Source organism: Anser cygnoides, chromosome 22, assembly GCF_040182565.1.
Source record: "Anser cygnoides isolate HZ-2024a breed goose chromosome 22, Taihu_goose_T2T_genome, whole genome shotgun sequence".
Taxonomy (NCBI): domain Eukaryota; kingdom Metazoa; phylum Chordata; class Aves; order Anseriformes; family Anatidae; genus Anser; species Anser cygnoides.
This window is the reverse complement of record NC_089894.1, coordinates 6,625,441-6,653,165: the sequence shown is the minus strand read 5'-3', so window position 1 is coordinate 6,653,165 and position 27,725 is coordinate 6,625,441. Positions and strand designations below refer to the sequence as shown.

At 40.5% G+C, this 27,725-nt stretch overlaps 1 protein-coding gene across 4 annotated transcripts; it reads right to left on the bottom strand.

Moving 5' to 3' along the window:
* Positions 1-3,613: 3,613 nt before the first annotated feature.
* Positions 3,614-27,598, bottom strand: BRCA1 (BRCA1 DNA repair associated). 4 transcript variants are annotated; one of them, XM_013200905.3, is made up of 23 exons: positions 27,360-27,598; positions 26,773-26,871; positions 25,718-25,771; positions 25,355-25,435; positions 24,765-24,853; positions 23,807-23,952; positions 22,972-23,080; positions 22,337-22,382; positions 21,702-21,844; positions 17,959-21,315; positions 17,178-17,263; positions 15,458-15,593; positions 13,559-13,691; positions 13,239-13,396; positions 12,416-12,738; positions 10,841-10,928; positions 9,887-9,964; positions 9,344-9,384; positions 8,341-8,424; positions 7,868-7,922; positions 6,346-6,419; positions 5,776-5,836; positions 3,614-4,856 (listed from the first exon to the last, which is right to left on the bottom strand). In XM_013200905.3, the coding sequence occupies exons 1-23, from the start codon at positions 27,410-27,412 to the stop codon at positions 4,753-4,755; spliced, it is 5,598 nt and encodes a 1,865-aa protein (XP_013056359.3). In that variant the 5' UTR covers positions 27,413-27,598; the 3' UTR covers positions 3,614-4,752. The 4 variants fall into 4 exon arrangements, with proteins under 4 accessions (XP_013056359.3, XP_013056360.3, XP_047907739.2 ...); XM_013200906.3 differs by having other exon boundaries at positions 22,972-23,077; XM_048051782.2 differs by lacking the exon at positions 27,360-27,598 and adding an exon at positions 27,300-27,346.
* Positions 27,599-27,725: the final 127 nt, after the last annotated feature.

The following is a 27,725-nucleotide window of genomic DNA, read 5'->3' as shown; positions in this document are numbered from 1 at the left end:
TCTGGAAAGCAGCTGCTGTATGAGCAAGCCTTGCAGGCTGGGCCGTGCCAGCACAGCGTGCCTGCCAGAGCCCACGGCCCTTGAGTCAGCTCACGCCAGCCCCAGCGTAGGAAATGCTCAGGCACTCTCTGAATTGCTGAAATCTCCTGAATTTTAGCTCCTCTATGGGGCTGTGCAGAGAAGGATCCTGGCCAGACAGCGCTACAGCCCTAGGGAAGAGGTAAGTCAATTCCAATAAATTAAAGACACGCTCTTGCATCAAAACCCCTTTCCAAGAAATCACGACAAAGTGCAGCTGCGAGGCAGGGAGCGCAGGCCGAAGAGCTCCCCCTTCTTTAAAACTCCAAGCAGGGAAGAAAGGGCGAGATCTCCATAAAGCCCAGCCAGAGCCGAACCTGCTGTGGAAATCCCAACAGAGGGCTTCTCCTTCTTTTGCTTCCTCCATACAGTAAATGGATTTGCCACTTCAATATTCTTTCAGAGCAAGCCTTAAAGCAGCTCATTTCCAATGCACAGGGACTGCGAGGCTCTGCTGGTAGAAGTATTTAAAAAATCTCTATTGTAGCAGGGAGAGCAAGTCGCTCCTTCACCTCCTTTTTGGCTCCTTCACCTCCTTTTTGAGCAGAAGCTGTCACCTGTAACCTACCGGGAGTGCAAAGAGTGGTCCCCAGCAAACAGCCACCCAACCTGTGTGCCAAGTCTACAAACCAGGCTGCGCAGAGGTAGAAAAAGCAGTAACCTGCCCTCATCCCACACGTCGAAGTTGGAGTACAAACTGCCACGATTTGGCAGCTGGATTGAAGGGGATTCTCGGTTATATTCCCCACCCCCTGCTGCTTTAGCCTTCTCCAGGCTAAACAAACCCAGCTGGCGTTGGTGGCACGGGGACCCCCCCCAGCATCTCAGCCTGCAGCAGCCACGCAGGTGCTTCCCGGGGCAGCAGCAGCTGCGGTGGCTTCTGACACGTGAAAGAGTTCTGAGCAAGGAGGAGGAAAAAAAAAAAAAAAGCGACAATATGGCTTGGTCTCACCGCCTTACGTGCAAAACGCCTGGTACGGCGAGGAGAAAGGCATCAGAGGCACTGCACAAACATTTTAGATCTAAATGCGCTGCACCATATTGCAGGGGGAAGTCTGCTGCTTTGTTCTCTTAACGGCCAGAAACTCCCTTTGCGAAGCAGAAGAATCCTCCATCAAAATTCAATATTGCCAAATGCAAAGAGCTCCCAACTATTGAGCAATATTTTCACTTTGATGCTTAATTACCCCCTACAGTCCACAAACCTCTCCCCGTTGCTTCAGTCTGCAGCCTCGACAAAAGCTACGAAGCAAATAGCAATTACACATTTATCCCAGCAACATTAATGTAACCTGAGTGGGCTCTGGCAGTGCATAACTTCGTGCTGCCTAGCAGCAAAATATAAAGGACGGTCTGAATTAGTAATAGGCTCCTTACTCTCTGCTGCTCGCCACATAAGCATGGCTGATAAGGATGCAAGACAAAGCTACACCTAATTAACATACATGAATTTTAACCATGAAGCCGTTCCCATATGTAAGAAAATAAGCCCTGGACAGCTTCTGCCCCCCCTTGGCTTGCTAACAGTTTCTCTAGTAAGATGAGGCAACACAGCAACAACGCTTGGACTCATTTGTTCCGGGGAAGAGGCAGGAACAGAGCCCCAAAACACCCTGCAGGGCCTGAGGCTTTGGGCTCTGCCGCATCCCAGGTGCTTCAGTGGACAAGATCCAGGGTAAATATTTTTGATGAGCCCACCTGGTGCTACAGCTGTGATCCCTACAGCTGAAGGCTGGCTGAAGGTAACAAGAGAAACTCTGCGTGGCATGGCAGAGCACGAGGCAGAAAGCATTGCTCAGGATCGGGTGCTAAGGATTCCCAGCAACACCTGAAGGGAGAAAAGGGATGGGCCACAAGAGTGCTAGCGCAGTGGTTGTGTGGTAAAGCCAGCCCATTCCTGTCCCAGGGCAAGCTCTCAGTAGCACTTTGCTCTCCTGAAGTAGCAGAAGCTTCTCCTTTGCATTAGGAATTAGAATTTAACAGCCAAGGGAAAAGGGGAATAAGTCAGTTTTTGCACCCCCCCCCCGCCCCGTGTAGCTTTGAAAACTGCCTGCAGTAAAGCTTCCCGCTGATGCTTTCCTGGGCTCCTACTGATCCATAGAAGGCACAGCCTGAACGTGATGCCACAAAGTACTGACCAGCTGGAGCAGCCCAAAGCTCAGTGCCCAAAGATAGCTCTTCTGCAGGAGGAACAGCAGCACTGAACGAGAGCAGAGCTGCTCCTTGGAAGCAGACCCTAACGCAGCAGCAGCAAGCTCCTGTTAAGTTACAGGAGGTGAGCGATCTCAATTACAGACGCAGCACTTAGGGGAAGGCAAAGCCTCAGGCAAATGCGCAGACTGCACCAGCCACTGATTTCAGTCTTCCCTCCCTCTAGTGAATAGCATTCAAGGCTCGTGCAGCCCCTTTCAGGAGGTATCCGGTCCTTTAATGACACATATTTGACTCTGTTACTAACCAGCCCCAGGTCGTGTCTGTATCAGGCACAGCAGGGCCAAGCCCTGTCTGTAAAATACACTCGCCCGAGGTTTCCTACCCGGAGAAGAGCGATAAAGCAGGCTGCTCTTCCCCGTGAGCAAACAGGGAGGAAATGCAGCTTGGTCCTGATGTACAGAAGGACATTTCCAGCCCAGGTGGTAGCCGGGGAACTGAGTGCCAGGGCTTTAGCTCTGAAGCTGGATGTGAGACCAGAGAAGTCAAGGTGGATGCCGTGACAGGGGCCACACATCAGCTGCCCCCAGCTGTTGTCTCTGGATGCAGGTGCTTCCTCACCTCTGGATGCTCCCCTCACCAGGCTGTCCACTTCAGACTGTTTCTTTGATTCGAATTCTTGAGATGCAGATTACTACAAAAGTTCACAGATGCCGTTTCTAATAAAGTAAGTGTTATTTCTGGAGATCTAGTCACCTGCAAGGAGGAAGGCCACCATCACAGGCATCATTCCCACTGGGAATTATCTATCTGGGGCTAGTACCTCACCTGCTAGAAAGGACAAGCCTCGTGTCGAGACCTGAGGGACCATTTTATAACAGCAGGAGCAAGCCGGTCCTGCTTGGCCTTTTCCTCCCATCTAAGAGGCAGCATTTAGTCCCCCAGAGCTATAATCTTTTGAGAGGTAGATTAAAAAAAGCCAATGTGGGCTCTAGAGATAAGAGGAGTGTCAGTCTGAAGGTGAGGCAGTGTTGAACAGCCTTGGCAGTTACGAAATACTGTGACATATAGAAGGAAACAGTAATGGATGGCAGCTGAGCAAACGCTTCCAGCACTTACCCTACCAATAGCAGCGCCTAGTCGGACTATATTTGCCTCCACTTGGCAACTGCACTACACTTGATAACGCATTTGCTTCTCACGTTGATGGAAATTACAATTGTGTCTCCAGCTCTGAAATTCTCATTTACATTTATGACCTCCTCCAGTACATCTCCACACACTCCCCCACTGCAGAAGGCTAGACTTCAGGCATATTTTCATGTGTGCCTCGATGCAGAGGCTAAATGACTGATTCACATAAGAACGGAACAATTACATGAAATACTTGCCAGAATCAGTTAGTTTACTTTAAGCATCACAGTATTTATAAATATATTTTATACGTTTCCAAGACAATCTAGCATCATCCAAACAATTCTCTGAACATTGCTACAATTTATTACTTTTTTTTTTTAAACAACTTTATGAAAACAGGTTCACTCTGCTCTGAAAGTACAAAATTATTTATGAAGTTGCATTGCTTGGCAACAGAAAGAAGCAATATATTTTCTTCCATAAAAAGCAACGTGTTTTCTTTGCAGTCTCATTCTGCAGGCAGGGACTATTTGAAGCAGATTCTTACAGGGCTTCTTGTAGGTCACTGGGATACTAAAGTGCATCTATTTATTATTTCTTCATAGGTGTCACATACACTTTTCAGAAATAAAAACAAAAACATAGGCTTGCTGTTTTAGGGATTGGTTTACGTTGGAAATCAAGTGCTGGCTTTTCAGGGAACGTGCTTGTACTAACCAGGAAAACCACGTACAAGTTGTGTAGGACACTTGTATAGTCAGATAGTTGGATGTGTTACATACAGGTGTCCTAACAACAGGACTGATGTTCGAAGAGTTTTCAAAACAGATGTAGTCCACAGCCTAAGAGTAGCCATGTTGATACATTAGTAATCACAAAATAGTATTTCTTTGTATTGATATATATACATCCTTATTTGGGGTATGTATTTATGCAAAATACAAATATGGAAGTTACTCAGGAGTGCAAGTACATTTTAATTCAAGCCCTGAGCACAGTATTACTGTTGTAAACAAGTATTCCTTGAAAAAGACCTTACACAAACAGGCAGGCACTGACTGGGATGGTAAATAATGCATCACCCTTTCTCTAAGGAAGCCATGTTCTAAATTCTAGTTAGGTTTTAACTTCAATTTGTTTTACATGAGTTTTAAGGGACTATTTTAAAATTAGAAATTTTAATCTTTACAGAACCGCAGGCAACTCCATCTTTATACAGTATTTGACCGTTAATAAAAATATAGTTATTTTACCCTAAAAAAAACAAACCACTATTTGCACAAATTCTCTGCGTAAGTTACTTACAAAGCCATAGCCCTTAAAACAATTACTAAAGTATCAGCACTGATGAGAATTAAAGCAACGGGAAGAGAAGTGCAGACACCTTTAGGACACGAGGTAAGCATCAAGCTCCTGGCACTCGTAGCAAGCAACGCTGTCTAGCACCCACTCTCGAGTCACCACGGCAACATTGTTCTTTTGCTGGATTGCTGCAAGACAAAGACAAACTTGATAAAACCATTATCAGTGAGACAAAGCAGGTTAACAGCGAGCTTCCTGATATCTTTCTGGTTAAACTACTTGTTTTACCTTTGACATCTTAAAGGCTTTGATAAAAAGCAAGTTTCTAGAAACAGCGGTGTGACACTACTATTCCTTTTAAAAATGCAGGTAATACTGCTGCTCCATAAGGAACAGCTGCTTGACAAATGGTCCAGCAGGAAGTTTGGAACACCGCAGAATAAACACTAAAATCAGAGCGCAGTCCCTGTTATCTTTTAACTTAATAACTCACTGACATGTTGTCCACTTCCTGGTCCACTGTTTTGTTGAACTCCACCATAGCCTAACTCGCTTCAATTCATCCCAATATCTCATTTAAAAGCAAGTTAAGTCTGGAACACTTGTACTTTCCAGGTCTCGTGGCTTCTCTGGAGGCTTTTGACACCACAAAAAAATATTTATAAATATATAGAGAGATTGATATCAATTAATGCATGGTAGCTGAATATTCTTTCCAGACCAAGAGAATCTTGCCCCATCTGAGGCTTTCTGCTAGATTTTTACTAGTCAGAGATGCTTCTTCCCCTTTAGCAAACTTCCTGCAGTACAGAAGGTTTCTGTAAAGCTGATGATATGCAGGACAACTGAGCCAACAGCAAACAAACACCACCAGTATCATGTTTACAAGTTACACTGTCTGACAGACCACCTTCTGAAACTCCATTTCTGATTCTTGAAATAATATAGTCTGTCCTTTCAGACTTCAAGACATACCTCCCCCTTCAAAAGTAGTATTTTATTCCCATTCCTCTACCTCTACAGATCTCTGATATTTAACTATTAAAACCACTCATAGAGACACTCAACGTGTACCATAAGGCAATCCATGACACTAAGCAGTTTTACCTTTATAGCTTGTGCCTTCCATCCAAGCATCTGGCTGCACAACCACAACAGCAGTGGAATTCTAGGATTCCAAGATAAGAAAATAAAAATGTTATCTGTCATTAAACGACTCTCACACCTATCTGCAGAGGGTGATAACTGGGCTCACTCTTCTTCAAAGAGGATTTCACAGAGGATGTTAAGTGGTGGTGGAAGAAGAAACACATTGGTTGCTAATTTTTTTCTGTTATTTCTTTCCAGGAATGCTGTGATTAAGTTAAGGCACTAAAGGCTTTTTGCACTGTAAGGTGGGGCTCAGTGCTGATTTCAGTAAAGATTATCTAGCTGGCTGGCATAGAGTACTCGGATCAGTTTTCTCGGATCAGTTTTCAGCTCAGTGTAAGCTTGACTCCTAGTCCAGAGCATGGCAGCCATGCAGTTTCATATCATTGCTGCGCAGACAGTTCTCTCTAACATTCCTGTATGCACCAGTCTTTGAGGAGTCCAGGAAGGCCGGGTAATCTTTCAACGTGCATATTATATAATGCAGTGAATGGCCTATAGCTAAGTGCAACACTCATTAACACTTACCGTTTTGTGGGTGAACAGATGAAGTTGCTTCACTACAGAGGCACCACAAAGCTCCACCATCCATTCAAGATGCCCTGAAGAAGTCAGATAAAAAGGTAAATCAGATAATCAGATAGATAAAACAGATGTTTAGATGTAGAGCTCAGTGATATGGTTTAGTGGTGGACTTGTTAGTGTTAGGTCAGAGATTGGACTAGGAGATCTTGGAGGTCTCTTCCAACCTAAATGATTCTGCGATTCTGTAGGTCTATTGCTACTGTGCTTTATATCGCTTTGAAACTGACACTACTCCCTGTATTTTGTTCCAAAGCAAACTGTCACTGCAAAAAGGATGTTGGCTTTAGTACAGAGTAAGTTCTTTCACTTTCTAGGCTGCTGAAGACATCATCTCCTTTTAACTTCTTCAGCAAGGGTAACAATATCATGAAAGGGATCATCAAGTACAGCAGCCAAAGGATGGAATTCCAAGTCCCAGACGCTTTTGCCAAGTTCTTCCCTCACACTAAGAACAACAACAAAAATCCAAAACAACACATGCCCAAAAGTTAAAGAGAAAACCACCAACAATTTATTTCCTTTTACCATAAGGATGTAAGGCACGAAATTCAAATTGAAATCAGAAGTTAGAACTGTGATTATCTCTCATTAACAGAAGTAGCTAAAGTATTTAATTTCCAGCAATTTGTTGAACTCATAGTGAAGAAAGTAAATAAGTCTCGCAAGTATAAGAGCCATAATTGATCATCACTGCAGCAGGTGAAAGCACTGCATCCTCTGTAGTAATTATCGTAAATGTCAAGAGGTGTAAGGATAATTCACCCAAAGTTATATTGGACAAATTGAAAGTACCTGCTGTAAAAAAAGGACCAAACCACAAAAATACAAAAGGTATAAATATTTTAAGTAGAAAAATTCTAGTTTAAATTTAAGACATCTGCTACACTTCATTCAGTTTTAAACAAAAAGAAGCTATCCTCCCCAGCTATTCCTTCCTATATGAACTGCTAGTTTTGTTGTGTGTTTCACTTTTAACATCTGCTAATAGAGGGAGAAGATTACACTGATGATCTGTCAACCACTAGAAAAACAAATACCTTAGAAACTGTTTATCAGGGAAAAAAGCACTCCAAATGTAAGCTTTCAGTAGCATTTAAAACAATTACCTGACAGCATGATACTAATGCTTTTCCTTCATTTCTAGAGAAGCAGAGATAAGTTAGATAAAACATCTGTTTTGAAATACACTAAAACTGCCAGAGCATTTTCCTGAGGACATCCAAATAGGAGAGAACACTTTCTGTTCTACCTGGAGATAAAATTGGATTAAATCCTCCACCTACACAATACCTCACGTAAATATTTTGAAAGTTTCAAAGTAAAAGAGGTACAAAAGCAACCAAAAAGAGCTCAAACGTAAAATTCTGGTGAATGCATACAACCCCTCTTCAGATATACACGTGTGTGTGCGCGCATACATATTTTTAATGCTGGGAGTTTGTTCAGGTCCACCAAAATGACATACCTGTAGTCATATCAGTGAAAGGACCATAGCAGCAGATCTCAAAGTCTTTAAAGATCTGAAAAGCAAGGAACATGTTAACAGAGTACACATACGGTATCTTTATAGGATAACATTTAGCACACTGGTCTCACTGCAATTCTAGGACTGGTTATTAAGCGAATGCTGTTTCACAAAGCATAACTGAAACTCTTTTGGTTTGCAGGTTACAAATAAAAAAAACAACCAACCTTGTACTGCTCTGTACCGATGTTATAAAGAGGTAACATCCACTCTAAGCACTGAGAGTCACTTAAGCATTTTTATACATGAAAGGTGAGCTCTGTCAGCAGCACTGAAAATATGCTCAATTTTCACAATTCTGTATGTACAGAGCAGCAGAGAAAACAGAAGTAGTAACAAATAGCCAGCTGCTCTCACCACATATCTGAAACAGTCATGGCAGGACAGGATTTTCCTCCCCGATATGCTTGTACCTTTTCAGTCAGAGACTGTCTCGCTCTCTTAGGACCTTGGTGGTTTCTCCCATTGATTACATCTCCTCTAACTTCAAAGTTCTCCTGGAAAATAAACAAGAAGCCTGAAGTTAGAGATTGAGAACACTTTCCTGGTCAGAGTTCCAGATCAGGACAGGAAGATAACAGATTTCAGAACTGGAAACTTAATTTTCTGCCCACATTTAATTCTACAGGTTTTTCAAGAAAGAATGATAAGAGAGCAGAAATGAAATCCCTGCAGTATCCTACAATTTTTAAAGAAACACATTATAGTCAAACGATATTGAAGTGTAGCAAACAGTATAGGAGTACTCCAACAATAAAATTAATTTATCTGTAAAGTCTCATTTGATAGAAGTTAGCTATCAGTATATTCAACATCTTTTTTGTTTTATTTCAAGGCATTCATTTTGCAGATAGATTTACAACCAATATAGTGCTGCATAAAATAAACACTTTGTTCTCCGCTACTCTCACTAATACAACACTCCCCAGAAATCTGTAGTTGAGAAAAAAATCCTAATACTATCCAGAAATACAAAAAAATCCACTGAAATTAAGGTCATATCAAAAACTATTTCTTCTAGGAAAGGTACTGGAACAATACGCTTTCAGTAGTTGTCTACTGCAAAGTTTAACAACAACAAAAACAAGGCATCAGTATCGCTGTGTTCCAACACTATTACCTTATGCAGACTATAGATCTCTTCCTCTATGCTGTAATCCATCAACATCAACAGGAACACTTATAAAAAAAATACGTCTATAAGCTGTTCCAAAAATAGTAGGGATCCATTATGAATTCAGTAACACTCAATCCCTATAGTCTAATCGTGGCTTTTGGTAAAACTAGGGTCCCATTTTTCACAGCTGGATTTGCACTTATTTCATGCTTAAGACAATATCTGCTACTACTAGTAGGTTCAATGTAACTGCATTGTTTACACATTTGATATTTTAGTCTAAACATAAAAAAACCTACCTCATCCAGTATCATTCCTTCTTTAAAAGACTGAATTACCCCTAAATAAAAAGATAGGACAGGACAAGTCATTTTATACAGCAAAGCTGTTCTTCCACTGCCAATAGTTTGATTTCACGACTGTATTAAAATGAAGGTATTTGTACTAAGGGAAATTAAATACTCTGTTGCTTGAAAGTACTTAATGAATTTTGTCAGTTTTTTTAAAATACTAATTTTGCACTAACTGACACCATGCAGCTCAAAGACTTGAAGTAAGAGGGGAAAGGCACGTGACAGGGAAGGGAGCAATCCAATGCAGTTCTTTGAAAGCAGAAAAAGTATTCAGAAGATAAAGCAGCTTGATGTTACTTTATTTTTTTAAAACTATTTAGAAGAAACTGCAAAACACCAGATGCTAACATATTCAAGATGGGAAAAGATACATATATATATATATATGTATGTATGTACATATGTATTTTTATCTGGAACAAGAGTAGAGTACATTTGTTGTAGAAGTGCAGAGACTACTTTTCTCAAAAAAAAAAAAAGTTCACTTACACTGATAACTAACTACCCATTTTCTTCCTGCAATACCCAGAAAGTACTTCAACGTCCGCTCACACACCAGCTCCTTATCTGCAGGACAAACAATAATAGAGAACTTTTACTTTTGTTATTAATGAAAAACAGCTCAGATAATTTGTACTGAAAACTAAAAGATTTTGCTAAGTGAGGCAGCGATATATCAAGATCAGAAAGCTTCAGAAATTCCCGTGTCCTAAAATTTCCCTCTCAAATCTGCTCAACTGAAGGAAATGAGCAGAAATTAATCACATGCAGAACTTCTGGACGCTTTTTTTTTTTAATTTCGTTATTAAAGATAACAGGCAAGGAAAGGCATGAATACGTATCACTATAGTAATGTTAGCATAAACTTTTAGGTGCCTAGCCATCTAAGCTTCTCTTCTGCTCTACAAGGACAGGCACAACTTTCAGACGACAGTTCATCCTCTTTGAATGAAGGCAGAAAAATCTCTGTCTCCAAAACCACATGGCCGTCCTCCTAGTGATATACTGCTCAAAAGAAAAAAAAAAAGCGAGTCCATAGATTTGGACTAGCAGGATTTTCTGGCTCCCTTTCTATGTAGGTTTTCAAAAGCAACGAAGGCTCATGCCGTGGATTCTATCCAAACATGAGCCATCCAGAAGTGCTTCTATGACAGTATATAGCATGCCCACACAACCAGATTTGTCTGAAAATATTTTGCTTTTTAACAATTTTTTTTAATTAAAACATACAAGGAAACAAAGCCCTCCCACGCTGATTCTGTGAAATCAAATTAGAGAGATTTGTATTCCCAAACTTAAATACCAAAAATTATGAATACCTTTTCCTCTAAATTATTTAAATTTATTGCTGAACCATCTGCTTGTTGGTTAGTTGTTAGTCTAGAGTCAACTATTTTACTTGTTGTGTAAATACAGGGTTTGTTCACATGGCTCCCAACAAACCTGTTTTCATTATGACGTGTGTTGTTCCATCAGTAATGTGATTAGAGAAAGTGCTTTGAGATTTTCTGGCAAACTTCTGGACCACCATCTGAAAAGCAGTTAAAAAAAGTTAACAGCGAGCAAAACATTATGAAAACAAGTTTATAGGAGCAAAACATACAGTAGTTACTTTAAATTAGTGGTTTTATTCGTGTTGGCACTCAGAGTGTACGCTTCCATTAAAGACACAATAAAAGTCACTAATTTTGGCACCATCCAACAGGCTAAAGAGCTCCCAGTCAGTAGTTTATGAACCAAAAAAAATATTTCCTCCTGGAAATGCATTGTAGAAACAGTTTCGAGCGAGTTACTGACGGTCACAAAAGAAGGATCTATTAAGGATCAGTAACTAGCACTAATGTTTTACTCGACTATAATTAAAGAATTCCTTTCTTATGCTGCTTTATTCAGAAGGCCACAAGATTCAAAAAATGCTAAGCAACAAAGACTAATGATATACAATACCTCTGCCAGGATTATTAGCAATTCAGAATTGATTAATTATAGAAATCCTCACTATGGAGCAGAATTTGGATAATGAAGTAACAGCTGAGAACAACCCAATGCGAGTTTCGGAGTTTATTATGTATGATAAACTTGTCAGCAGCTTTCATAACAAAACTTAACAAGTTTAAACACATTCTAACAAACAAAAAAAGCATTCAAATTACTTCCTCCTTAGTTAAAGCTGTCACACATGCCATTAGTGCAACTGAAACCTAGCAAAAGCAGCTTTTTTTAAAGTTAGAATGTTTCCAAACAGCCAACCACTAAAGCATCGAACAAAAAAAAAAATCAGTGTAGCTGAATTTTTAGTAGTTATTAATAGTGATTTTAGCTCTCACTAAAAGACTAGTGAGAAATGTGAAAGATGTAGGAAGGCATTTCTCCCCAATGTTCTCCACAACAGCGACTATCAGACTACCAAATACTGTAAGCGAATTCTAAGAAGGCAGATTTCCAATCCCTTGTGATCACATTCTTAAATCAGATAAACGTTGGAAAAAAAACATGTGCCTCTTTTACCAATAAGAGAGGTAATTCCAAAAGCTGACCAAATCGTTTGCCATAAATTTAAGCAGCAGTGCTCTGCACCACTGGTATGAACTGAACAATAAACATGAAAGCACTGGAACAACATGGGAGTTCAGAAGCTGCCATATGCATTTTTTATGATCTCTGCACATATCTCGCTTTAGAAAATTTTAGAAGAGCAGGCACTGCAGCATTTGTTTGCCAAGGTTTTCTAAAAATAAAGTCCTCTCACTCTGGAATAATGTGATCTTCCCCCTAGACAGTAGGAAGTAATTTTAAAAGTTCAGACTTCGGTAAGCTTTATAGTTCTGTTCACAGGCCACATTCTTCATATTTTTAGGAGTGAAGTCTGCCTTGAGCTGCTATAGTATGATCTGTAGATTATGCTAAGATTACCTCCAAGATTAGTTTCCGATGTAGTTAGATCTCTGTGTTGAGGACTATAGTGGTCAAGTGGCACGATTTAAAAACAGATCTCTAAACATTCTGAAAGATACTTACATGTTCAGTTTGATTCAGACCTGATGCCACAATTGACATTTTCTTCCTGTTAGTCACAACTGGACTTGTAGCATTTTCTTTCCCAGCTGCATTGTGCAGGACAGATGTAGGAAAACACACACTTCTCTTCAGTTTACATCCTTGGGAACGGCTTTTATCATCATTCTGAGCTAGAGCAGAACTATTTGTTGCTTCTGCAGTTTGAAGGTGAGGAGGCTTTACAAAGGAAGAAGAGGCATTTGGACTCCTGGTCACATTTCCACAGAGATCATTTAAGACAGATGCCTTGTTTAATTTAGTCCCAGACTTCTCATCTGCATTTTCTAAAGCAAAATAAGTTAATTCTTATTAATTCTTGAAATAATTTCATGCTTCTTTTTAGTCATGGTGGAAAGCTATTGCATCACCTTTTAAGTTTACGTTCTGCTATCATTTCTTGTGCTTGTTTGCTTACAATTTCACCTCTGCCTATCATTACTTTTTCCTGACAGATAGCTGAGACACCAGAATACCTGTTAAATTCTTAGCAACATGTCCTGCAAGAAGCACTGATCTGCATGTGAGACAGATAACGACTCCCATCACTTCAAAAATGTTGCTCAACTCCATCCTGATGGGCAGCCATACATTTAGACAGTTGGACTGCCAAACAAGACCAGCCAAAGAAGAAGTAACATCTTTTAAAAATCGATCAGGAATACAAGAGTTAAAATTATCAATTTACTTGCCAGCAAATAGCAACTTTTGAGCACGTGTGAAAAAACATGAACAACATCTGGAAAAAGTAGAAATAAAACCATGTTGTATCCCTCTTCAACGTTACCTTCTTCACTCTGACTATATTCTTGCACTGCTTCCTGCACAGGCTTTGTCTCTTGAGGAGCTTTGTTCTCCATGACACTATCACGCTGAAGGTCTTCCTCCAAATCCAGTCTCTTTGACCGAACGGATTTCAGAGAGGCATACGGCTGTTCAGGAGACCTTGAGAGGAAGAATTGTCATCTTTTTTCACTCCCAGTATCACAAGCATGCAGCAACAACTATGCTACTGCAATCGCTCAAAAGCTGAGAGGAATTTACTTCAAGATTCTTTTCATCTTTTTATAATACAAGGCTATAAATAAAAGCAAAAAAAAAGTTTACCTTTCAATTCCTAACTCTTTTACTTCACTGTTAGAAGAATCACTTGGTGTAACATGGACATCATCGGCTGAAAATCCCGTTGAAGTGCTGCATTTGTGATTTGCAAAATTTCCTTCCGAGGTTGACTCCGCTCCTTTAAAAAAGAGAGCAATTCTTAAGCAAAGTAAAAGCAACTGTTCTTAATTGTTTCTTCAGATGAGAAGTCAAGCATTCTCCAAAAGCTCCATCCAGATACGTTTCAGAGTGGCGAGTGTCCCCAAACAGAGATCTACACAAAATGCTACGCCCTGAGAAGCACAGCTAATAACTACATTTGATTTCAGATACTGCCATCCACAAAGCCGAGATGTCAGCTGACGTATTAGGTGGAAAAAAAGTAGAAATATTAAATAGGTCAAAGAAAGTTACACTACTTAGTGCAGTTTATTTACAAATCCCCTCAACGCGTTACTGCATCTGTGTTCACAAGCAGTAGAAAGGCATTTATTTGGCAGCTGGAAGATGCCTGCAGTTTTTTTTAACAAGCCATCAATAACGCTAATCAGTTTAAGCTTTTACGAGACAGAAATCCATATTCTAGAATAAGAACGTAAACATGCACCGAATTAATTCAATTAATTTTCCAGCCTGAAGGAAACTAATCGTTAATTTGCTGACTTAATCCTCAAACGTTCTATTTATAGGTATCTGTAATAGTTTGACTTACTGCCTTTAGAAATGTCACATCTCAAAACCTGTTTTATGAAGTGACAGAGTATTCTCAAACTGCATTAAACTCGATGCCATACAATTTAAGAAGTCTCCTTAACTAAGCACAGATTAGAGACTAACCAGTCTTTTAGTGTTAAATATACCGTTAATATTTTAACGGCTGAAGAGATCCGAAAAGGTAAGATTGCTGTACTGTAAAAACCATACACAGTAAAGGCATAATAAGACACTAAATGGCTTTGAATTCCAGAATGCTAAATTATCCTAGTTGCCTTCAGAAAACGAAAGGTAACTTACTGAAGTAAGGCCATAGAACTAGAAATATATACATATATATTTAGCAGCAAGTGGTATAATAAAACACTGGTGCCATTTATCTAAAAGTTCAACAAGAATTACATCTTTGGAAGTCTTTAAATCAGCACTGGGTGCCTTTCTAGCACTGTGAGAAGTTCAACAGCGAACATCTGGACTTACTCTAGGCTTTGGTCAAAGACTGCTCTATGTTCTGTTGCAGACAGCTTGTCAAAATACTAATCTCAATATCTCCCTCTCCCTAACAAAGAAAAACTTGATATAAAGCCCTCTCACACAGACAGCAGCATGTGATTATTAAAGAATTCTTCAGCATTTATTTACTGGCAAGGACATTTGTGTTCATGTACTGTTGAGGGGATTTACGATCTACACACCACTACAGGTATTCCCCCCCCAACCCTGGCCCCAAACAGCAACCTGACCCATATTCTATTACTTTTAACTGCCAATACCTACCTAAACTCCTTTCTGTCTTGTTCTTTGATATGTTAGAGGGAAGTTTCTACCACAGCAATAGAGGCCGAGTCCTTTGGGTATTCAGCCACCCTCCCAGCCCCTTACCCATCCCAGTGAAAGAAAACAGGAGAAGTGACAAAACAGGAACAGGGATTAGTACTGCCAAGCCACAAGGCCTACTTATACCACTGTGTCATCCAACACAGATCTGGAACGGGAGTGTTTTTAGACTGCATAGTACCTAAGTTATAAATAAAACAGGTTTGTCTCACCGAACAGCTGAATTTAAACAAATTTTAAATTGATACACGAGCAGAATTTAACACTGTAATTTGTGGTAGAGGAGAAAAAGAGCTAATAATAGCCACACAACTGTTCACAAGATAGCTAGGAAAGGTTTTGTTTGCTATTTACCTCTTTGCCTCATTTGTTCCACTGCAAATGAGGGTAAGAGCTCGGAGTCCTGACTTCCATGTTGCTGTAGCACTGCTTCAAGCGCAGCCATTTCTTGTTGTAGCTTTTTCAGGTTGTTCTGCATAGCATTCTTCTGCTGCAAGCGATGCATGATTGTACCAACATTAGCAAACTCAGTTTCAAACAATACTATCAATTTAACAAAGACTTGAAAATTAGCAAAGCAATTATGATTTACTTTTTATTATGTGTTGAAGAGGCAACTATGATGATTTTACTGTAATAACAAACACGTGCTATGTCAAAGGAAAGAAAAAGTCATAGTCTTTTCACTATTCAAATTATTTCAGGTTTAAAGGCTCACCATAGTTTAATTAGGCAGGGAAAAAACACCTTTTGCAGGAATGTCTTTAAAAGTTATTTTGCTCCAGTTGCATTAGCTTATATTAGCCACTTAATTTAAAAATTATTAATGAACATGAGTTATTGAGCCTCTGCACCTTTCTTCTTTATGAAAGCCTCAAAGACTGCTTACAAAAGGAATAAAATATTTCATCCTACTCTTTCCTACTTTGTCTCTTAATACTACAGTACCCACTACTAAACACATCATGTACCTCCTCATAACAAGAGCTTCAAAGGATTCTTTTAAAAACCTAAAAGCTTCACCATACAGGATAAAGGGCTTTCCACAGTCCTGAACACTACCATTTGTAGCTCTAGCACTGACACCATGTGGAGATTCCTTGTTACTGAATCAACGAAAACAAACAAAACAACCCCCCTCCCACCACACAACAAACAAAACAAAAGCATCAAATAAAAACGTACACCCACCAAACAAAACCCACTGAAAATCCCCAAACAAAAGCTACCATACTTCCATTATTCCATTCAAGCCAGACAAATCCTTTCTGCCCCCGTTGTGGCTTTGTTAATAATATCCTACAAGTTGACCATGTTTTTTACTGATAAAGTATATGGAACAACCACCCATAAAGCACAAAGCTGCAGCTCACCCTTCTTTGAAATACATTAAAACCCACAGTAATCTTAATGCTCAAGAGGGAGATTTGGCATGAGACTTCCCTTGAAGTTATCAGAGACAAAAACAAAAACCTCACACCAATAACCTAATACGTAAATTCATAAATTCAATTAAACAGTAATCAAAAAATTAATATCGGAGAAAAGATGCTGTGCTAGACCGATCTTTCACTGAACACTGCTCTTACTCTTATTTACATTTATAATATTCTAACACTGATTTTTTTTTTAATCTTTACTCTTTAAAGGTAAGGCTTCATTCCTCTAAATATAAGGACTGGATTTTTCGTAGCCCTTATTATCACCAATCATTATAAATTCCACAGCAATGAAGCCTTTAAATATAGGAAGCTGAGGCTTCCAGCATTGGTCAAGAATGGAGATTTATTAACTAGCAACTTCCACAGCTAAGCACCATAATCAACACCATGTAACAGGCTACAGCCATTAAAATGTACCATTACCACGGAAGACAAAGTCAGACACATAATGGCGTAGAAGCCATTCGACAGTTTTTGATTAATTAGGCCCTTGAACGTAATCTGTTATGCTGAAAGCCGTTTCCCATTGCACAGACTTCACAGACTTGCTTATATCCTAGAATGCATGCTAGGCAGTGATCCTGGAAATGTGCATAAACTACATTTCGAATTCAGTGTGTAAACTCACTCACCTGTGTAGAAAGGATTTCACCCTGAGAGAATGGTCCACATGAATCCCCTACATGACTTGTTTCACTGTCATATCCAGATGCTTCACCTTGAAGGAGATGGAAGATAATCCTAGTTAGTTATAGAAAAAAAAACAACAATAACAAACCCAGCTGTTCACAATTTTTATCACATAGTCTCTTTTAGCCAAATTTTAACTATAATGATAAAATGACAAGGTTTGGAAAGACTTAAAGTTAGAAGCCCAGGGCTACTTCAAGTGAACCTTTCAAAGAACATCATGCCACATGTACAGCACAGTAAACAGAACACAAGGGAAGCGTTTTAACAGTGATGAAAGAGTCCTAAATATTTAGGAAAGCCATAAAAAGGTCAAAATAAGTACTACAGAATTCTATGGCCAATTTCAACAAACATTTCATCTGCAGAAACAGCTTAGGAAGGCTCTATGAAGCTTTACTGATAGATCCAAATATAACATTATAACAAATCTAGTATTCCACTCAAAAATTAATTCCCATCAGACAGACTCAGGCTGGCCGCTGGTGCCCAGTCAAGTCAATCCATTTTTGCTCTGAACAAAGAACACTAAGAAGCTTAATTTCTTAATTTCCAGGATACAAACCACTAAGTTTTTTTGTTTGTTTGATTGCTTTGAGCTGATACATTCCTTTCCAAGAGCCAGCACCACATAAACACAGGGCAAAGTTCCCGTGCAACCTTCAAGAACTTACAGGCAATGACATTACAAACAGCTGAGAAAATAAAAATCTTGGTTTGTACCTAGGTTTGTCCCCTGGTTTGGGTCTTCTTGGCATTCATCTTTGGAGTTTGTTTTTCTTCTCTTCAGCCCTCCAGTGCAACTTTGAAGGCTTTCTTTGCTCTCGCTCACATTGCTTGGTTGTTTGGACGCATGAACTTGTAATAAAGGTTTCTTCAGCTCCTGTGCTCCATCAGCTGACTCTTCAGACACATTGGACTGGGAAGAAAACAAGTTCACAGAGCATTCTGACTCCTGGCTTGGTGAAGCACAGCCATTGCTTAGGGCAGCGTCAGGTGTTTTCTGCACGTTGTTGTCCTCATGACTTCCACCCCGAGGCAACGCACTGGGATTTCCTGAAGACCCCACCGCAGACGTCGTCTGCTTATTGGTCTGCAAAGGTGTGCTTACTGACTTGCCAAACATTAATGCCTGAAAACATGGCAAGTCGTCATCCTCACTAGATTCTTCAGATGAAGACTGCAGTTTCTGTGCCCTTCTCCGAGACCTCCGAATCCTTGTAGATCGTAGCTTGGAACTACCACCTCCGCTGTTTCGTTCTTTCACCAAGTCACTTTTTACAAACACGGCAGAACTGTCTTTCCTACGAGCTTCACAAAAGCTGACGTTCTCTTCACTATCATCATCGGAGCACATTAAGCCATCGGGGGTTTCAGACGTATCTGTACAATCACCGCTGCCTTTGAAAGGTTCTTCTAGAGTCTCTGCAACTAAACACTCTGGCACCCCTATGCTGGCAGTTTGGGTTGATTGCTCTTTATCACCCTTTACCTGTCTTCTTTTGCTACTTCTTTTTTCAGTGTCTTTGCAGTTGAATTCTGCAGACCTTTGCTGACAAGCCGTAGGACAAGCCATTGATCCAGGCTGAAAACATAGCACTGGTCCTTCGCTGTCAACAAATTCAGCTTTTTCTGCTTGATCGCTTTCTGAACTGAAGCACGTTTCACTGACTGTGTTAAGATCTGTCCTCTGGAAAATGTGCTCTTCTGTATTACTCTGATCACTTTGACTTCTACTGCTTTTGATTGGATTCCGTCTCAATGCGCTTTCTACCCCTACATCAGTTGACGCTGTCTTTTCACTTCGCCGCTCTCCCTTTTGTGGTCTGTTTTTGCCTTCACTCCTAGCAGCACCCATTCTTACCGGTGTCATCAAATTCCCTCGATTAGCAACCTGTGAAACATCTTGACAGTCCCCAGAGCGTGCACATTCAGCATTGCTGACAGTGCACGACACCGGACTAGCACAAGCAGATTCATAGCTCTTCATCTTCTCTCTCTCACAAACATCACTCAAGTTCTCGGCAGTTTTCTCTTCGTGCAAGTTTTCTGTATTTAAATATTTACCATGCCTTTTTTCTACCTGAGCAGCACATGAAATTTTTAGCTTCTCAGATGCAACACCATCTACTTCACATGCTTTCCTGGGAGTAGGATAAAGGCTAAATGATAGACGCTTTGAATTCCTAAATATATTTCGCAGATACTGTGTGTCTAGCTCACTGTCTTCAGATTCCTTGGTCGGTTCTGAAACATTTTTAGCCATCGGTGACTTTTCAGTTCCGAGGCCCTCTGGAACATTTTGCGTACAGCGCTCTTTGTCCTGGGGTAAAGTAGTACACGGTTCAGCCCTCTTCCCTTCAGGCAGGTGGGAAGCAGTTTGCACAACAGTCTTTGAAGGAGACTGTAGGCGGAAATGGTTACCTAGCATCTCACCTTCTTGCGAACCTGCTTTGGGTGAAGAGGAATTCAAATTTGAATGCTGGTGTGAAGGTGCAGGATTGAATAGACTTTTTCCAGTTTCTGTAGTCTCGGATGAATTTTCTGGACTAATCTGTACTGCATTTGCTTCCATATCAGCACTCTCCAGATTGGTGAGTGGCTTGCAACTCAATATACCCTGCTGCTCACACAGGTCTTTGCATTCAGAATCACGAACTAACGCAGTCTTTTCAACTCCAAAGACAGACCCTTCCCGGTCACTGTCACATTTGCTTGCTTCCTTCATTACTACCCTTTTTGCCGTCTCCTTTGTCATTTCTTCAGAAAGTAACTGGAGCCTCCTGCTGCGCCTGACTTGCCGTTGCTCAGAATCAACATTCCTCGGTTCTTCACTGCTTGGGTAGCTCTCAATCAGTGTCTCAGCTGGATCAGGGGAACCAGAGTTTTTATCCACCACTAACTGTAAAGCGCACATAGTTCTAGTTGAACGCCTGCATCTTTTTGCTGCAGAACTTGTATTTTTAGTGCTCTTCTGATCAGAGTTATTCAGTTCTAGCTCTCCATTGGAGTGCTCGCACGTCACCTTTTCAGTAGCATTTTTCGACATGGATCCTCCCTCAAATTCTGCTAGCGTACTACTCTTTCTTTTCTCAGGCGGGGGATTCTCCTTAACAGCAGAACTTTCATCGCATTTTTTCTTTTCAGCATCTCCAAGGCACAAGTTAACATTTTGAGGGCATCCACCTGCCTCCTCTACATCTTTTTTCTTGATGAAGTCCTCAGGCTGTAGGTGACGGGCAGCCTTCCTTTTTCGTTTTAGGCTGTCTTTTCTGGAATTATTCAAGCACTCCTGAACAGCAGGCACATCTTCCTTTTTTGTAGTAGGTAAGATCTCTTTCATGATAATAGGGGGATTTGACTTCCTCTCTCTCTCATATGTTTTACCAAATATTTTGTCTTTGATGCTGTCTGTTTTTTCTTTGGACCATCTCCTGTTTCCTTCAGACACTGTAGTTTCCATGAAGCCTACCACAGGGCTAGTCTTCTCTGAAATACATGAATCTTTATCTGATAAAGCATCTCCTTCACCTGAAACATCACTTGCCTCAGCAGGATCATCATGGGATGAATTGGAAGATAGAATCTCATTGCTTTTTGAAAACCATTCATTGACTTTCTGAATGCTTCGTTTCAATCTCTTCCTAGAGACCTGATGCAGCGTAGGACAGTGTGGTGTCTCTGGCTGAAGGAGCTTCTCCAGGGGAGATTCTTTTTTAGAATCATTCTCAGATTCACACATTTCCACATCTTCCACACTTTGCACAACAGCATCTATTTCCTTGCTTTTATCCGGTCTGTTCTCTGAGCTGTCTTCTAAGTCAAACTCTTGGCTTTTATTACCGCACTGAGTTTGCTCCGCATCCATTTCTTCTGCATTCTTAGAAAAAGATGTGTCCCCGTTCTTTAAGGGACTGGCATTATCTATTCTGTCACACCTCTCTGTGAGCAGGTCTGTGGCAAGAATGTTTAAAGGAGAACTCTGGCATTCCATCTCGTTCACTTGGTCAGGATTGGCATGTTCAGTGACGTTTTGCGTGCTTTTCTTGCTCAAGGCTTCCTTTGAGAAATCACTTTCACCTGGAGATTTATAAGCATTATGAATTATTAAGTCCTATTTTAAACGCACAGGAACAATGACAAGCTTAATGGCTTCTATTTGGTTTACCAGACAGTGCTCTCAACTTGTGTTACGAGGGACAATATAATGGCTTATGTAGACCAAAGGAGCTTTGCACTTTCATCAAGTTAATTTTCTCTTCCGTTTCTGTGCACAGAATGTGCACATTAAGTGCCTAGTCTACAGGCAGTCTATTATACTGTCACTAGCTGTAGGCATCAACAAAAGTACAGAACACAAGACTACAAGAATATACACTTAATAGCATGAAATCAAAATGTTAACTCGTGGTCTTTCTTCCAAGCTTTCCTCTCAACCATTTTTGTCATTAAATTAATGAACGCACCTATGACATTTGGTAGAATTATTTCTTTAGCTCTCGGCTCCGTAGGTCGTGTATCGCAAGAATATTCATTCCCCTTCTCAGGGCTCTTAGGTACTTCTAGCTTTTCTTGAGATGAAATCTGAACCACTTCTTTGTTTCCTACCCTGTTGCAAAGGAAAAAAAAAAATCTACTTTCATTACAGAGCTAACCACGATCTGACATAATAGGAGACTTAATTTAATTTTCCCCTTATTGCTGTTAGAAATACCTTTTACAGAAATTAGCCTGCTGAGTAAAGACAACTATGCATGACTGACACTTCCCACAACTAGATCCCTTCAGCATTTCAAATACTACAACAGCCTCCCCCCCAGTCCTGAACTTGATTTTATTTTCTAAGGCATACTACAAGCTTTTCTTCAGAAGCATTAATGTCTATGTAAAAGACAAAATATTTAGGAAACAGCTTGACAGCATACCATATGACAAACTAACGGGAATCAGCTAGCCATTTCACCCTGATGCCTCAAAGCTGAAAACCACTTGAGAGCTTGAGGACTCCTATCGGTCCTATGCTAAGTAACTAAACCAGAGTAATGGGAATACTGAACTGTTATCTTCAGAAAATACGAATTCCTTAATAACCTTTACTTACCCAGTACTGCCTGCCTGTTTGCAAAGCTCTTCAGATGAATCAGTGCCTAAAAACAAATCAGCTGTTATTCTGCGTGAAAGGATTCAGAGAAAGGCGACTTGTCAGCCTCAGTGTTTATTATCACAGAGGCATGTGCACTTAGCTCATTCCAGAGGCAGATGCTTTCAACTTTCATCAGATCAGATCAAGTTCAACTGACATAATTATCACAATTTCAGTGTACAAGTATCTACATAGCTCCAGCATAAAGGTCTGCTTCCTGTTCCAGGGGATGAGGTTTTTAAAAACAGTGACTGGTAAGAGAGTTAGTAAGAGATCATTTCTAATTTCCAAATTTATACAGGAAACAGTTGCCTGCATTTAGAACTGGAAGTCAGAGCATTATGTTTGAATTTCTGTCTCAGATCCTTTGCTCAATATTGGTAGAAGCAATAGTAATCCTTACAAAATAGCAGTTATCGTTTAGTTACAAATAACTTTTTAGATTTGTCAGCCTGTTTTATATTTCACTCTGTTCTCACTTCAGGCGTTGAGAATAAACCAGTGCTTTTAAAGACATTGAACTTTTCCACCTGTCATTACTTTGCAAGCATCATATTTGAACTTAGCCAATATAGATCTACAACAGCTCTTACCAAGCTCTATAAATACTCCTTTTTCAAAGTCACACTTCTGTTTTCGGTTTCTTAGGGAACACCTTTTCACACTGGTGTCTGTACGCTGTGCATCCACATTAGCTCCCTGCTGATGGGAGAATAGAAAGGAATAGTTATTAATAACAGTAGGTTATTTAACAACGAACAAACGAAACAAAGCAACCACAAAGTAATTACTGAAACTACACGGGGGGTGATATGAATGAACTAAGGGAAAGTATTTAAATTGACAGCCCCTATGCAAAATGCTAATATATGTAATTTATTACCATTATTTGTAATTTATTATCCATTCTGGTATCAGGAATAGAATGCACTAAAAAATAATTGCCATACATATAACAGCTTAAATCAATAAGAGTTTTATCATACTTAATATTCTATTCAGTACAAGTAGCTAAGAACGACTAATAACGCACTGTGAACAGACTCATACACGTAGCAGTCACCCTAAGTCAGGTTAATTCATGGTCTTACCCATAAAAAAGTCTCTACAAATAGTTATTTGACAGCCTCACTAAACAAGCTGTAAGGGAAAAGCTTTCAACCCTAGTATCAGTAACAGAATATATTAAGGCAGTATTATCTTTTCATGACTTCTCTTCTTTTTTAAGTTCAAGTAAATTTATGCAAGCAACTTTTTAACACGACAGAAATATTCAGATATTCTTGTCTGAAATAATATTCAGACAGGAATCTGAAAGCAAAATGAAATCTCATATTCCATTCACCTACGTACATGCGTATACACATATTCCAAATAAAATGCTAACCAATCCAAAAAATACATTGCGCCAAAAAAAAAAAACATTACCAAGGTGCAGTTTTCTTGTTCATTTTCTTTAGCACTTCTTTTCCTGTTTCTGAAGCCCTTACTATGGATGACAGAACTTTCATTACATGGAAGCTTTGCAGTAGTGGCTTCTGTGGATGATTTCGGAAGGTGATGGCTGTTTAAAACTAGAAAGTGTCAACAGAAATAAATTACAAAAATATTTTCTTACATTGAGCATGACAGCAGGTATCTACTCATAAAATAGCCTAGTACTGACCCTATTACCTGAAATAAGTACTGAAATGTTAAGTTAAATCTTGATCTTGGTAACTAATTTTCCTCCAAAATTTTACTTTTATGGATAATCTAGCAAGAAAGGGGTCCAGCAGTAGCGATTTTAGAATGACTGAACAAGTTGAGAACTTGAGAAGAAAGTCTGTTTTTTAATAGCACAATGTACTCCTTACTAAGAAAAAAATAGATAAATCTCAACAGAACAACCAACACACGTTATTCAAAATAGAAACAAACTTCTCTGACTTGCCAATACCTTTTACAAGGCACTGAGTGCTAGAAAGGATCAATTTGGAGTCCAAAAGGGTAGAGCTGAATGGAACAAGTTAACATATACTGTTAGGGTACTTATTAATTCATGGCCCAAGATTTTCAGAGAAGTTAAAGCTGCAAAATTGGGTGTAATGACAAATCAAGAACAAGCCTTCGCCACAAAGTTGTAAGTTCAAGATTATTTGATACTCATTCAGCCATACTTTGGGAGCTGAAAGTTAGAGCACAGCTTGGAATCATGGAACATACAGCAAAAACCCTCAAGAAGTTTAAGATATTATTGTACGAAACTTAGGGGAACTTTCAAGGGAACTTGTGCTTCTATATCCAAGAAAACACTTTCAAAAATTCTTCCCATATTGAGTACCACACAGTAAATGAAACACCCAGTAAATAACTATGACAAAAACGTCAAATTCATAACACTTACATTTTACTCCAGTGTCAAGCTCAAATGCGTGGATAGCTTCCAGCAGTCCTTCGATCAGCTGCTTAAATCTGGAATTTTCTGTAAGACCTCTGAAATAACACCACCACATGAGATGTTTTTAAGGCAAACATATGGATAAGCTATTAACAGTTCTCTTAGAATATAGACTGAATAAAAATAGGAGGAGTAAAGCTGCAAAGCGGAACATGAGACAATAGGAAACCGCGACCAAGGAGTATCAACACAGGAGTATCCCAAAACAGCCTACTATCGTAATTAAAACATCATCACAAAGGGAAAATGTCGTAATACTTTTCCTCATGTAGGTTTAGCACAGAGAAACTAGCTGAAATGACTGAACAATAATACAGTCTATAATTGATAGCACAAACATTTGCCAAGAACAGCGTCTGTGACCTGTGATCACAGGTCACTCTGTACTAAGGTAAAGCATTACTCCTTTGGAAACTGACAGTTCCCCCAATCATTTTTCTTTCACTTTTCTGCCAAGACATTTATGAAACAATGATTCATCTTCTCCTCAGAGTTCAAACCTCTCATCCCCAAGCCCACTTGCAAAGATGCATTACCTCTTAGTAACTTCAGTCTTACACAGAGGACACTGTACCACACCTTTTTTCTTTCTACTGAGGAGTTTGTACATACAAAACCTAGAAAAAAAGAATAATCACAATGCAGCACTTAGTAGAAATCCTTCATTATCAAGCTGAATACCTGGATTCTTATTCACATTACTATGAATTCATCAATCCAATGTGGTAAATTTGTGCAACTGCAGTTATTGGTTATTCAGACTGTATGTTTTCCCCTTAAAATAGCCCCACATTAAGTTATCAAAACACAGTATGCATCTTTAGTAGTAAAGTAGTATAATACTTCTGTGAATAAGAACAGAGTGACTAAGCATTGCAATTATAAGTTTGCAAACCTACCTGCAGAATATGTGATCACATTTTGTTGAAACTGGCTCTTTCACTACATCCAAGCTGCAGAAAAAAATAGAAAAGGAAAACATAACTTCTGTGTTCTTGTTTAAAAACAGCAGCAACAAAACGAGCTTCAAAAATACAGTCACTTTCCTGAATTTAAACTTGGTGTTGGAACACTAACAGCTTCTCTTTCAATTCTGACCTCCCATGCAAAGGGCAAAGGCCTTTGTCAAGGAAAGGTACAGAAGCCCATGTAATAGAAAACAAAAAAATATATACCTTTATGTCTTAAAAACAGTAGATATAGGAAAGTTTCCATTCTTGCTCTTGTGACATTAAGTCCATGAATAACCAAGCCACCCATCCAGCAGTCACACCTCAGCAAGAAGCATGCTGCCTTTTCAGAAGAATTAGGATTCAAGTCTTTTTTCTCCCCCTCCTGTGTAGCTCTATAGACATTCTATATTTTCTACTCTGTGCTTTTGCAGTAAATGATGTCATCGACACGAAAATTATTTTGGTTCACCAAAGGCAGTAATGTAACATGTTAAATACACATAAGGAAGACTTAAGGATTTAAAAATATTTGCCACAATAGACAAAAAAAAATCTGCAACACAGTTCACCAGCAATAAGTCCTTTAACAACTGATCAGACATTGTAAATATCTAGGCATTAGACAGAAGTTATGCTATTTTTGCATTTGCTTACATTGCAGAAGTACAAACCACACTTACCTTTCAGTGACAAAGATCCACATGGCTTTACAAACAATGCTCTAATCAGATAAGTTATGTGGATAAGTTTTTTTTTTTTTTTAACTTCAATTGGATAGAGCACCGACTCACGGAGGTGGCAACACAAAAACAATGCTTGCCAGAACGTACAAGCAAAATGCACTTCCTGTCTTGCATTTGCTCTTAGATAACATCAAAGTTAACTCATTTTAAAACATTACTCCTTATATTTTCTTATGACCACGCCACTCACAAAACGCTTCACCAGAAGAGGAAGAAATAAAGACCAAACCCCAACGTTGTGCGCTTCCCCGGCCGTACCAAATAGGGCACTCCAAGTTCTTCTGCATAGCCAAGAGCACGTTCTGCACCTCTCCAACGGCAACCACGGCCAGGTCCATGCTTCGCGGCCCGAAATACCTGCAAACAGTGAGAAAAACACGAATAATCGGTTGCGTTCCTGGACCGTCCCGCTCTGTGATAACGTTTTCCCCCCACACGCCACGAGGGCCACGGAATCGCGGAATACCCCGAGCTGGGAGGGACCCGCAGGGATCACCGAGCCCAACCCCCGGCTCTACGCGGGGCTACCCCAAAAATTCAGCCCTGAAGATTCAGCCCCGGGCCCGAACCTCAGCCCCTGGCTCCGGGGCGAGGCTTCCCGAGCCTCCCGCACCCAAGGAGGACCCGAAAGCGCCACGGGACGGCTCCGGGCCCCGCCGCACGGCCTGAAGGGCGCAGGGGGGAGCCCCGCGGCCGTTCCCAGGGCTGCGGCTCGGGAGGAGGCCGGGAGGAGGCCGGGAGGAGGAAGCCGCCCGGAGGCCGCACCGCTCCCCCCTGCTCCTCACCCGCCCACCGCTGCCCTGTCGCATTTCGCGCCCTTTCCGCCAGCCAGAAAAACAACACACCCGAACAGCCAATCGCACTCGCCGACTGCGTCACGCGGTCCGAGAAACGCCATCTTATTCGCTGCTTTTTTGGCGAAGGGCCCTCCCTCTGTTGCCACGGCGGGGAACGAGGTGTCTGATTGGCTGTGATGTTCCCTCGTGACCTCCGGCTCCTCAACGGGAGTTGCGCCCGTGCGGCACGCTGCATTGTGGGAGCACCGGAAGTGCGCGGCCGTTGGCTCGCCGCCCGTCCTCCCGCTTCCGGCTTCCCCGGGCTGTGTTATTGTTGTGCTTCCACCGCGCGCGGCCCCGCCTCCCGACCAACCAGCGTGGCGGGACGGCTGAGCGACAGGGCGGGCGACCAATAGCATCGAGCGGAGGGCGGGG

Excerpts from the sequence above, each read along its gene's own strand:
- BRCA1 (XM_013200905.3), bottom strand. The coding sequence starts at position 27,412 with ATGGCGTTTCTCGGACCGCGTGACGCAGTCGGCGAGTGCGATTGGCTG. Across the intron at positions 13,692-15,457 it reads GGAACAAATGAGGCAAAGAG|GAGCGGAGTCAACCTCGGAA; the intron begins GTAAATAGCAAA and ends TCTTTTTTAAAG. Across the intron at positions 10,929-12,415 it reads GTCTGAATCAAACTGAACAT|ATGGTGGTCCAGAAGTTTGC; the intron begins GTAAGTATCTTT and ends ACTGCTTTTCAG.